Source organism: Zingiber officinale, chromosome 6A (assembly GCF_018446385.1).
Source record: "Zingiber officinale cultivar Zhangliang chromosome 6A, Zo_v1.1, whole genome shotgun sequence".
NCBI lineage: Eukaryota > Viridiplantae > Streptophyta > Magnoliopsida > Zingiberales > Zingiberaceae > Zingiber > Zingiber officinale.
Genome location: NC_055997.1, coordinates 64,247,314 through 64,260,875, shown reverse-complemented (window position 1 = coordinate 64,260,875; position 13,562 = coordinate 64,247,314). Strand labels below are relative to the sequence as shown.

The 13,562-nt window shown below is 43.8% G+C and overlaps 1 protein-coding gene across 1 annotated transcript in view; it reads right to left on the bottom strand.

Moving 5' to 3' along the window:
* Window positions 1-569: 569 nt before the first annotated feature.
* The window catches only part of LOC121996470 (aspartyl protease APCB1-like), a 28,785-nt gene continuing 15,792 nt past the window's right edge, over window positions 570-13,562 (bottom strand). The window contains exons 8-9 of the mRNA XM_042550458.1: window positions 1,552-1,624; window positions 570-903 (exon numbers count right to left, since the gene is read on the bottom strand). Coding sequence (XP_042406392.1) covers window positions 788-903; window positions 1,552-1,624 — 189 coding nt within the window. The 3' untranslated portion in view covers window positions 570-787. The remainder of the gene's footprint in view (window positions 904-1,551; window positions 1,625-13,562) is intronic.

Genomic DNA, 13,562 nt, shown 5'->3' with positions numbered 1-13,562 from the left:
TAAAGACATCACATATCTAATGTTGGCGCCAAGTTTAGGAGTCCTAGCAATTAGAATTATACAGTCTTAATCACATCGACACAGTAAATGTTCTAATCGTCATGTATTGTCGTATCCTCCAATAGTGATTCTAGGTTGAGAGACCTCTCTATAGTATTAGTCTTTGAAGAACTATCCTCAAGTTCATCTCCTAGTCAAAGAAATTTGTGCATTGAACATGTCATTGCCTTCAATGATGAAGCAAAATAATACGTTTGTAGTCATACTAGTCAACATATCACAAGAAAGAACAATTATTAGTAATTGCACATTTGGTACTATTGAATAAAATTTAATTTGGCAACAAATGCAACTATTTTCTATAAGTTCTCAATCCTCATTTACAATGTGGTGTAAGTGTGACAGTTTAAATCAAAAACAATATTTTAAATAGGATCGTACCTTGTGGAATTCATTCACACTGATTACTAAACTTGACAAATATAAACCTGAAAACCCACTCACTAAATCACATCTTCTATACCATGGCCATTGGCATTGACCAGTTTTTTCCAAACGGCCATCAAAAATAATATACAAGGCAAGTCAAACTTTACTTTAAATGTCTTTATAATATTAATAGTTATCAATATTTTTGTCTGCAAAGAGGGGAAAAGTAAAGCCCTACATGGGAATTCCTCGATACAGCGAACATATATTTACATCATCAAATATTTAGTAAACTCAACATGCTCCATCCATCACTCCTATTAACATGTAGTTGCCGTTCAGTGTCCAAATTTCTAGCTTAGACAAAGAAAGCGAAACCAGTAGATTTCTGTGGTTTAGCGCACTCTGACTGAACCCAACCTATTTTCTGCTGTGTATTGTCGTAAACAACGAGCTTCCCCCGCAAGGAAATGTCTGCCAGCAAAACAGGAGACAAATTCAATTAAATTTCACAAATGCATCGTCCATTGGACTGTAAATGAGCCAGACCAAACTTGACTCTTTACTATGCTTGAGCTTGTTGATTTCTCTTATAGAGGTTAAAAGCATACTTAGCCTCATTTATTAAAAAGTTCTTAGCTCAAGTAGAGCTCAGCAACAGATAGAGGTTGTCCTTGTGATTCAATTAAAACATCCATCCAATAAATCAACTTTATATCATTTTCTTATATTTAACATACTATAGAAATTTTAAATTTATAAGGTATTAAGAAAAATAGATATAAATAGAGTATAAATATGATACATGTAGTTCACTTCTTTTATATTTGCACAAAACACAAAAGAAGCACAGTCATAGTTGGATCTTAAATAAGTTTATAGATAAATTTACAGTCAAGCTTTGTTCAAGAGCATTACCATGTCAAGTTCACTAGTGTTTATGTTTATTTATTTAATATATGTTATAATGTTAAACAAACATAAATGAGCTTATCGAGTTTTATAAATATTTAACTCATTATGTCCCGAGTCCTCTATTTGGCAATTTTGTCGGGTGATTCAGCAGTTGAAATAAATGTTGAATATAGTGCGAAGACATGGCAATGATTGATAGTAATTTACCTCCCAATATTACTGTTGATCCATCATGTACTTCAGTTCCATTAAGGACGCCCAAGCACACATTGCCTTTATCCTGCATAAATTCAAAACCCCTAAATTACATTGTCATCTACTTGTTAACAAAATGTCTAGAAGTGGGAGGGAGAAAGTAGAATTGACCATGGGATGAATGACATGCATCTGAAATAGTAAAGGCCAGTGTAATACAGGAGTTTATATGAGGAATCAACATGGAACCAACTCTATGGTGGCACATCTTTAGCTAAATAGAATTGGAGCATCTGACAACAGTTGGACTCGCCAAAATGCCAAATGACATATAGCAAAGGCTGTTGGACAGGCACTCGCGAGGCCTATAAAGGAGAAAGACTCCAATCATTTGGGACATATTGGACCACTTTCAAAGCCATGGAGTTTCCTCTAACTTAGACAATTCTTTTTTAGGGGAAGGTAAATATATATTAAGATATCTCAAGGATCACAAAATCATTACAACTCTAGACGTTTATGAAATGAAATGAAAAACACCATCACAAAGCCAGTACACTCTAGACATCCACGAACTAAGAGGCAACATCAAGAAGCCACTACTACTCTAGGTATCAACGAAACGAAAAACATGAATCTGAACTTTGCGGAACCTCTCAACACAAGGAACATCACCCTCAAAACGGCATTTGTTGCGAGTTTGCCACACCAGAAAAACCATACAAGAAACCGCCAAGTATCGGGCCTTTGTAAATCGCCCGTTGCCTCGATATAGCCTTCGGAATGCCCTGAATAATCGCTGGACCGAAAAAATCAAATGGCGAAAGTCCAACCAACCCCGCACCTTGTCCCAAAGCTCTCTCAAAACTGGGCACTGTAAACATAAGTGGGAATTGGATTCCTCTTGCTACCGGCACAAAGAACACAACTTGTCGGGTACATACGGCAATCTATCCACTGTCCTCAACCGTCCGTGGGCCATCAACCAAAGGGTGAACCGGTGCTTAGGTAGCAAACCGGCCTTCCAAACAATCAGCGCCCAATAAACCTTGGTGGCACGAGGTCTAAACAATTCATATGTGTTGACCGCCCCCTTCTTTTCCCTTGCAAACCATTCTATCATCTTCATGTTTGCCACTCCTTGGCTACCCGTTCTTTGCAATAGATCATCCCGAATTTGTAATATGCGTTTGATCAAAGGAGAATCGGACAGCTTTCCTTGTCAATGCCAAAAATCTACACCTTTAAGATGGTGGTGATGCACCTATCGAACCCAAAGTGAATCCATCTTATTTTAAACATTCCAGAACGTCCGGCATAATAAAGCGTTGTTCCAAGCTCGCAAATCCTGAAGACCATAACCTCCTTCCTTCGGTAAACATATTGTTGCCCAAGAGATCAGTGGGTGCTTAGTAGACCAAGTAAAAGATCGACACATACCATAGAGTTTATCAACCACCCAAGGCATTAGAAGAATAGAAAGTCAATAGAATTCAACACCTTGAAGCACGGAACATATCAACTCCAACCGGCCAACATAAGATAAGGTATCTTTTGGCCATTCCGCAACCTTCTTTGCCACCGCATCAAGTAAAGAACCATAGTTAGCTATGTGAAGCCTCTCCGTGGTTAGGGGAATACCAAGATATCTAAATAGGAAAGTACCCGATGATTTAAAGTATATGTTGCCGAGCTTGTTCATCCACACCGGTCATGTAAATATTGGACTTCAATGGATTGGCCCGAAGTCCAACCTTGTCACCAAAATCTCTCGACACCTCCGCCAAGATAATGATTGTAGAGGTATTGGCCCTTGCAAACATTAATAGATCATCGGCATAAGCTAAATGTGTAATTTAGACACCTCCACACATAGGATTAAAGTGAAAATTGGGTTGTCGTGATGCCTTCTTTAGCTCTCTAGAAAAAACCTTCAAGCATAACGCAAAAAGCAAGAGTGAAAGTGGATCTCCTTGCCTCAAACCTCGCCTCCCACCGAAAAACCCATGCATACCACCATTGATACTTACAGAGTAAGAGAGCATGGCGACACATTCATGAATCCAAGCTCGAAATTGTTGGAGAAAAACATAGCCAATGAGTGCCGACGTAAGAAAACCCCAATCAACACTATCGAAAGCCTTCTTCAAGTCAACCTTGATCATGCATCTTGGCAATATGTGTCTGCGGGCATACACTTCTTCAATAATTTTGTGCAAGATTAATGTTCACCCCAATAGAGCAGCCTTGAACAAAAGCCGCTTGCACCGGATCTAATAAAGCATCCATCACCTTCTCCAACCTCCCCGCCAACACCTTTGAGATAACCTTATAGAAGACCATACAACACGATATTGGACGGAAGTCCAAAACCCATGGCGAATGATTAGATTTGGATATCAACGCAATCAAGGTGTGATTCCATTGCTTGAAAAACCGCCCATGCTAGAAAAACTCACAAACTACAACCAAAAATTCTGCTCCTACCGTGTCCCATGCTGAGGTAAAGAACTTGGCATTAAACCCATCGGAATCGGGGGCTTTATCCTTCCCAATATCAAATACTGCAAGGTGAATCTCATCGGCCACTGACAAGGTTAGCTCCTTCTTTTGACCCTCGAACAGCTTCCTCCCGTCCATGTTACTATTGTCCAACGAAATACAAGGTTCGCTAGCACCCAACAACCCTTGAAAATATATCAAATAGTGCAAGTTAAATCTCATCGGCCACAGACAAGGTTAGCTCCTTCTTTTGACCCTCGGGCAGCTTCCTCTCGTCCATGTTTCTATTGTCCAACGGAATACAAGGTTCACTAGCACCCAACAACCCTTGAAAATATATCACAAACTCATTGGCAACCTCTTTCTCGGACTATTTCGTGAGTGTGATGATGGCATTCCTTTTGTTGTTGCGCTTCACCAAATCATGAAAAAACTTGGTACACTTGTCGCTATTCTTCAGATAAACACTCTTAGTTCTTTGTTGATAAAAAGTCCTCTCCACCTCCGCAAGTAGAGTAGCTTTCTTCCTTAATGTTCCATACTCACTCGGAGACTCACCACCCAACCCCACCCCACCCCCAACCCCCGGTGCACGTGCGCGCTCCAAGAGCCCAATTGGGCTTCTTCTAACTCCCTTGCCCTTGCCGTTTTCTCCGAGATATGTTGGAAGTGTTGTTTATCCAGAAATCGCAGCTTACCCTTCAAACATGTGAGCTTCGCCATAACCTGTAATGGCCATTTCCATAAGCCTTATTCAGCCCCCTCTCCCTTGCTCCCTTGCTAGTATGGAGACTAAATCACGAGTGATCCGAAAGACAACCAGCCGCCATAAACTTTGTATAACTCTCATAATCCGCCAATAGCCAATGTGGGTTGACTAGGGTACGATCCAGTTTGCAAGATACTGTATCGTGTCCAAGTCAACCGACAGCCAATTGATCGAAGATCCACCAAACCACAAATGCACAAACCTCTCTAGGTCAGGGAGCTCATAGTTGGTGACTGATTATCCTCCCTCCTATCTTGGACCGTTAAAAGAGAGTTAAAAATCACCCATTAGAAGCCACGGCTCATAAATGTTCCATCCAATTGTAGTAAAAAAGTCCCATAAAGGCCTCCAAGCTACTATAGAATGAAGTTCATAAATAAATGTGACGATGAAGTTTCCACCCGTGATTCAACAATGAACAAATTGCTCCTCCATAACGAGTAAATCCAAAGAAACCAACGGCATATCCCATAAGAGAAAAATGCGACAGTGGTTAGATAAACTGAAATTATTAGCTTGTCCCATACCTACAAATTGTCGCATCATGATAGGCTTAAGGGAAGCTTCTGTAAGTTTTGTCTCAAGTAATACCATTACTTGTACTCCTTTGTGCTTATGGAAGCCCATTATGTTTCATGCCGCAACCTTCATTTGACACCCATCCGGCTGCTCGCGCCCATAATTGTCTATTGCTTTGCGGAATCACCATACCTCCTGCCATGTCTTTGCTTGTTGCCCCATTGCTCATCGATGAGGATGAAGTTAAGGACTTATAGGATACAATGGTCGCCTGGACACTCGTCTCCGATAAGGTGGAGGCACTGGTAGTTGTACGGGTGCCCCTTCTGTGGTGGGTGTGAAACAACCTCCACTTCGTCTTCTTGCACTTCATCCCGTGAGGATAGTTGTGATGTCCTGCGTCTCAGTTCTCGCCACCCCCCGAGTGCCTTCATCCGGAGCCGGCAATGCCTCCACCGCAATAGGGGTGCAAGCCTCCACAATTGCCAACCGGTTTATATCCTCCGACCCCTCCCTTGTCCTTATATCTTGTGTTGTTCCACTCCCCTGTTGAGTATGGCAATGAAATCATAAGCGTCGATGCCCTCTTGCAGATTGAGAACACTGCCTCCTATTTTGATTGTGATTTTCATTACCTCCCGTTTAGTTCGATTACAATTTTGGTGACAAGCCTCCTTCCAATGCCCCATCTTCGGCAATCTTCACAAACATCTGACACCATCTCATAGACAACCTTTAGATCAAGTTGAACTCCAGTGAGCAATGTGATTAGCACGCTCGCAACTCTTTCTCCAATGACCGAAATTTCCACCATGAGATAAATACTCCAACCTTTCTCGTCTATGTCATTTGATCCGTGTAAAGTGGTTTCCCAGTCTCCGAACCTATCAGGCTTAGCACCCGCGGCGACGAGCAGTCTGGCGACCGGCCATGGATCTAAATTCACACCGGGATGAGAAACCCATCTTCATTGAAGAGAGAACTTGGCATAAAGTTCAAAAAGATTGGAATTCCATACACAAAATACGGCCCTCCAAGTAGCACCTTGTCTCGATCCACCATCGTGTCAAACCGATATACAACCATCCACTCTTGTGCATGAAAAAAGTATACGAAACTCCCTATCGGGAGGCCATCGCCACAACTCCGCCTCACCCAAGATGGCGCCCCATAAAGCACCCCACAACACAAGCTCAATGTCTCATCCACTGTTTCAATGTCATCATATTTAAAATGCAACTTGCTTCCGATTGCCTCGTATTGTTCCAGTGGAATTGCTAACTTTACCTTTTAATGGTCTTTGAAAACGTCGGCCCATGTCCTTCCCTGCTACGGGAATCTTCCTTCACTAGGAACTCCCCCACCCTCCTCCCGAACTTCTTCATCCTGTTGTTCAACCTCTAGCAACCCCTGTTCTTTCGGCACTCCTAGGAGTGTAAATGAGCCAAGCCGCTCGCGAGCTATTCGGGTCTCGGCTCGAAAAAAAGTTTGTTCGATTAAGTTAACGAGCCGAGCTCGAGCCTGATTTCGAGCTCGAAAATATTATCAAGCCGAGCTCGAGCTTAACATTATTTGGTTCATAAGCTCGCGAACATGTTCGTTAAGAGACTTGTTTATATATATATATATATATATATTATTGCTAATTATCTTAAACGAGCTTGAACTAAGCTCATTTAATTTTTAAACCAGCTTTTTTCAAGCCAAGCTCGAGCCGAACTAGAGCTTAATAACTAAAGCTCGAATCGAACTTGAGCCGGGCTCGAGCTTAGGGATAATGAACCGAGCTCAAGCTATATATATATATGTTGTAAGAAACAAGGGTAGATAAATCTTTTTATCTTTTGTAAATAAGTTGATGCTTAGGGTTGTGTGGTTATATAAACGAATGTATTTCTCCTGAAATATGTATGATTTAAAAATCTCTTTATTTCAACATGGTATCAGAGCAAGATTTCTGATCCCTAACCCTAACCCTAGCCGCCGCCGCCGGCGCATCTTCTTCCTCTCTGCCCTAGCGCTGACCAAGCTTTCCTCTTCCCTTCTTCATCGCTGCCTACTGGCCGCGCGTTTGGCCTCTGGTTTCCTGCTGCCGACCACAAGAGGCGCCTCTTGCTTCGCCGATCGCCTGCCGGTGGAACTGGAGAAGGCGAGAAGGGGAACGGCGCCGCCCTCTCTGCTCGCGCACGCGGACGCCCTCTCTGCTCGCGCACGCTCTCTCTTCTCGCGCACGCCCTCTCTGCTCGCGAACGCCCTCTCATCTCGCGCACGCCGCGGACGCCTCCCGTCCACCCAACGCCGCGGACGCTGCCACCGGCCAGAGCCACCAGCAGTAGCCTCCAGCAGTGTCGGACAGAAAGCACAAGAAGCTGCCTCCTGTTCCAGAGTTCTCTGCCTCCTGCACTTCCCCTTTCCTCTTCTCTTCAGCCTAGTCTGCTGTCGCCGCCCTTCCAGGAAAAAAAACATTTTTTTTGTGATCTTAATGGCGGACAACGCTAGCGAATCCTCTGGGATTTCTGTGAACCCTATGTCTTCTTCAGGACAGGTACAACCGGTTTTCACAATGACAGGCACTGGAGGATCCGGTCTTCAGATCGTATCAGAAAAATTGTCTGAGACAAATTATGCATCTTGGGCAGTTGCTGTTGAACTTTATGTCGAAGGCCATGATAAACTTGATATTCTTCATGGCACTAAAGTAAAACCAGATGAGAAGGATCCTAGCTTTCGCACTTGGCGGCGTGACAATATTCAATTAATGACTTGGATGCTTAACTCTGTTAATTCTGGCATCAAACAAGTCATTCTTCATAACAAAACAGCGTACGACATGTGGAAGACACTAGAGCAGATGTATGGACGTCGACATGATATGCTGCGTACTTATCAGATCAGCAGTCAAATTTTCAAACTTGAACAAGGTTCTATGTCCGTCACCAATTATTTTGCTACTCTGAAGGGGCTATGGGATGAGTTTGACTACTACCGGATGGAAAATTGGAGTTCCACGGATGATCATCAGAGATATTTAAAGCTTCTGGAAAAAGACAGAATTATTAAATTTTTAGATGGCCTTACAAGTTCGAAAATTTAAAAGGGCAAATCCTTGGTCTTGATCCTACTCCCTCTCTAGAACAGGTTTACTACAAAATTCTAAGTGAAGAAGGTAGAAAAAGGACCATGAACAACAAGGGGATTTCCGCTGTAGGCCCTCCGATCGGGGAGACCTCTGTCTTTATTGGTTCTGCAAACAAGTTCCGACCTGGGGGGACTAAAAGACAAGGGGACAGATTTTGTCGGCACTGCAAGAGGACTAATCATGATTCAGATTTCTGTTAGGAAAAATATCCAGAAAAGAAACCTGAAAAATTTAAGCACAATGCTAAGAAGGCTCCTAATAGTAGTAATATTGCTGTCCAAAAGATAGAAAATAAAGAGACTATTGGTTCCTCTGTGCCTTCTACCACTGGACTGTCTTCTACTGATATTGTTAATCTCCAGCATCTTCTCTCTCGACTTCAGGCTTCATCTTCGGCCTCTACTCCTGCAGACTCTACTCCCTTTCAAGCACACACAGGTATTCGTGGTCTGGGATTAAGTGTTACTGGTCCCAGCTTTTACAGCCCCTGGGTCATTGATTCAGGAGCTACGGATCACATGACAAATGCTGCTAACTCCTTTATTTCTTACTCTTTATCCTCTGGGCAGGAGAAAATGATCATTGCAGATGGAACCAAAGTCACTGTTGCGGGCAAAGGTTCCATAAAACTTACAGATCATTTTTTCCTATCCTCTACACTTCATGTTTCTTCCGTCTCTATTAATTTACTTTCTGTTAGTAGCATTACTAAACAACTACACTGCTCCGTAACCTTTTTCCCTGATCATTGTGTCTTCCAGGATCTCGAGACCAAGCAGACGATTGGGACTGGCCGTGAAGTAGGGGGTCTTTATTATTATCAGCTTGAAACAACATCTGCTCTGAAATATGCAGCCAAGTGTTTAGAAACTAAGCATCAAGAAATTCTTTTGTGGCATTCTCGGTTGGGACATTTGTCTTTTCAGTCTTTGAAAATTTTATTTCCTAGTCTTTTCTTTTCTGTTTCTCTTCAGTCATTTCAATGTGAAATCTGTCAGTTGTCCAAACATTGTAGAACACATTTTTCTGAGTCTTTAAAGAAGAGTTTATCTCCATTTGATCTTGTTCATTCGGATGTGTGGGGGCCCTCTCCTGTGACTTCTTTGGATGGCTATCGATATTTTCTCTCCTTTATTGATGACTACACCCACTGTACATGGCTTTATTTGATGAAAACCAGGGACGAAGTTCCTCGTCTTATTCAAAATTTTTGTAGAATGGTTGAAACCCAATTTAACTCAAAGGTGAAGATTCTTCGTTCTGACAATGCCCGTGAGTACTTTGCCCAGTCTCTAAATACTTTTCTTGAGGATTTGGGAATTCTTCATGAGTCATCCTGCCCCTACACAACACAACAAAATGGAGTGGCCGAGAGAAAGAATCGTCATATTCTTGAAACAGCTCGTGCACTTTTATTTCAACGTCACTTACCCAAATATTTCTGGGCTGATGCTGTTCTTATAGTCGCTTATCTCATCAATCGATTGCCATCTAAAGGTCTCGGGAACCGGTGTCCTCTCACTATTCTGTTCTCCCTTACACCTCGGGTTTTTGGTTCTCTTTGTTTTATTTATGTTCTTGGTCCCAAGTCCTCTAAACTTGATCCTCGTTCTATACGAGGAGTTTTTATAGGGTATTCTACTTGCCAGAAAGGCTACAAGTGTTTTGATCCTATTACTAGGACGAGATATATCTTGAAGGATGTTACTTTTTTTGAGTCTGAGTCCTATTATTCTCCTCAGTCTCATCCTCAGGGGGAGAATATTACCTCTTCCTTTGTACCTCAAGTGGTTCCTCAAGTGATTTCTTCTCCTATTCCACTGGATGTCATAGAAAATAGAAAAGATGCCCCATCACTGGGAAAAGATGCTCCGTCACTGGGAGCACAGTCTTCACCAGATATTATTACTTACAAACGACAAAGACGCAAGCAAGAACCTACTATTTGTTGGGACCTTAGATGGCTAGAGGGGGGTGAATAGCCTCTTTGAAAAACACTAAACACAAATTTCTTCAAGAACTTTGTTAGCACAGCGGAATTAGAAAACTAAAACAAGAAAGCACAGCACACTAACTCAGAGATTTACGAGGTTCGGGGATAACTTGCCCCTACTCCTCGGCGTGTCCGTAAGGTGGACGAATCCTCTTGATCTTTCGGTAGATCACACCCCGGAAGCTATCCGGCTAAAGGATTCTCCTTCTCGGTGGAGTAACCTCTCCACAAAGTCTTTAACAGCAGTAAGAAATTAAGCACAAGACTTACAGTAGTGGCTCAAGTGAAATGATCGAAGGAAGCTCACGCCTCATCAGTGAAGAACAAGCACACCTTGCTTGATCTTCCGAGAGTTTTCTCCATGTGTTTTTCACGGCGAAGAGCACAAAAAGCATTATCACGAGAGCCCTCCTCTCCACCTTCATATGCCTCTGCGCTCAGCGGATCTCGCGAACCCGCAATCCACTGCAAATCCCAACGAATCCCGGCGTCCGCCAGATCACGCTTCTTCCTTGTACGATTGTCTCGGCTCCCACCAGATGGCATCCTCGTTTCCACTTTGGTACCTGAGCTGAACCTATCGGACTGAGTCAGTGATTCGACCAAGCACGGCGGATCGCAAACGAGACGTTGCTACCAAAAGCTGGTTTGTCCACGGTGAGACACAGAAAAGCTTTTTCGTCGCCTTCACTAATGATCCTTAATTTGAATTCACCCAACATCAAGTAATCTGTAACCTGTAACTTCGAGAAAGCTTACGCAGATGGTTAGAAACGAAATAGGTAAAAGCAATTGCGAATCGAAACAATAAGAGAAAGCGCGTGCAAAACAAGCCATCTGGATCGGTCGTGGCCGATCACGCTATTATCGTCAGCGATCGGTGCGGTGACCGATCAGTGCTGTCTGATCGGTCCCAAGACCGATCCACCTCACGCGAATCGCCAAGCTGATCGGTCCGTGGACCGATCGGGACTCAGTGATCGGTCGTAAGCCGATCGGTATCCACCCGCCGCCTCGAGATCATCCGGTCGGTCCGGACCGATCGGTATCCTCGATGTGCTTCGAGATAGTTATCGATCGGTCCCGGACCGATCGGATACACCGATGTGCTCTCGTTTTGCGATCGGTCCCGGACCGATCGATATACACCTGATGTCTCGAGTGTTGCGTCGGTCCGGACGATCGATATACACTCGATGTCTTGCGGTTTTGCCTGATCGGTCCCCGGGACCGACCGGATACTCACTGCGGTGTTATCGATGCGCCCGATCGATCGATCAGTAACCGGATCTGCTGCACCGATCGCCATCATGCCCGGATCGGTCTGCGACCGATCGATCCAAAGCCGGAGTCTCGAGTCAAGCTTCCGAGCTTCGCCCTCACTCGACGGTCGAGCGTCCACCAACCCTCTCTCGACCATACACGCCAAGCTTCCACTTGGACTTCCGATTGCTGGTTTCACTCACGGGACTTTCCGTGCTCGCTTCACTCACGGGACTTTCCATCGCCTAACATCCCGAGAGGACTTTCCCACCCCTCGCTTCACTCACCGGGACTTTCCATTGCTAACATCGATTAAGACTTTCCCCGCTTCACTCACGGGACTTTCCGGTGCCAAGCTCCTCGCTTGGACTTTTCCCAATCAGGTCAATCAGGTTAACCAAGTCAACCTTGATTAGTCTGAGTTAATTTAATATCGATTCGAACTTAAATCGATGTCAACATCAAACAACATCCGGTCGTTGTATCAACAATCTCCCTTTGTTGTTTGACAACACAATTTAAGTTTAGATCGGAAAAACTCTCATATCCGTAATTTGGAAATTAAGATCTCCCAAGATGGATATAACTCAGTTACCTTCTCCTCTTTTTTTTTATATTGATTCAAAGAGGTCAAATCGTCTCTAAACTTAATTATTCTCTCCCCCTTTTTGTCAAACACCGAAAAGGTGTAAAATAATGAATAAGACTGACAAGCACCTCCCCCTCTTAACCAATAACGCCTCAATCTTAATCCACATAAAAAAATACGGTATATGAAAAACAATGGCATATGAAACATCATAAGTGTATCATGAATAGTGAAGCATCATAAATAGCATGAATATAAGAAACACATTAACATCCGTTCAGATAAATGTATCAAAGACATAGTATCAACAAACAATCAAAGCATGAGAATGTCGCCACATCCTCGTCAGAGGATCGTCCATGATCGGTGGAAGAGTGGAATCTGAAGGCATCACGCGAGGAAGCCGCCCGCTGGAGTCTTGAGGAGGTGGATGGACGCCATCCATCCTAGAAATGCACGATGTGTCGCCAATCATTTCTGTCGAGCGGTCGATCTGAGGCGCGGGCCATGAACTCTGCAGACCACCATCTCCTCGTGGCCGAGCCGCTCTCCGGCTCCGATCGCCAGCAGATCTGGATCCTCCTCGCCGTATACGGCGCAAGGAGGACGAGCGACTGTCGTGGAAGTGGTAGCTCACCCGGTGCCCTCCGTCCTTCCACCTACCGCCCGTCGACTTAGGATTCGGACTTGGAAAAGCGACGCGTTTCCCAGTCGGCAATCTGCGACCATCTTCACTATCCTCCCCTAGACGCGTCAATACCCGGACTCGGCGATCGGTAATTATATGCCCAAAGGTATAGATGTTGTCGTGCTCGGTTCGCTATGGGATATGATGAGCATATAGACACTCGACATAATATCGAAATCTAGGCGTCGGCGTAACCCGTAAAGCATCAGACGGTGATATGGTCGAATTACTGCCAACGGTTTAGAGGTGATAGGTAGAAGACATTGTGTGACAACTTTGAAAAGGATGTAGTCAGGAGCAGAGAGTCTAAGGGCTGCAAATGTAGGAAAGTCGTCATCTAACTCATCTAAACCATCCAGTCTCGGATGACCAAAGAAGTACTCATGGATTGAGTCAGAAGAGACATTAAGAGGATGAGGTACGGGTTCAGGCAAAACAGGATAGATGGAGAACACCGTCCCCGAACACAAACGACAACCTAAATACTCAAAGAAGGCAATTATGTTGAGATCAACGTTTTGCTTAGCCACTCTTGTTCTATAACTACCATCAGGAGTCTGA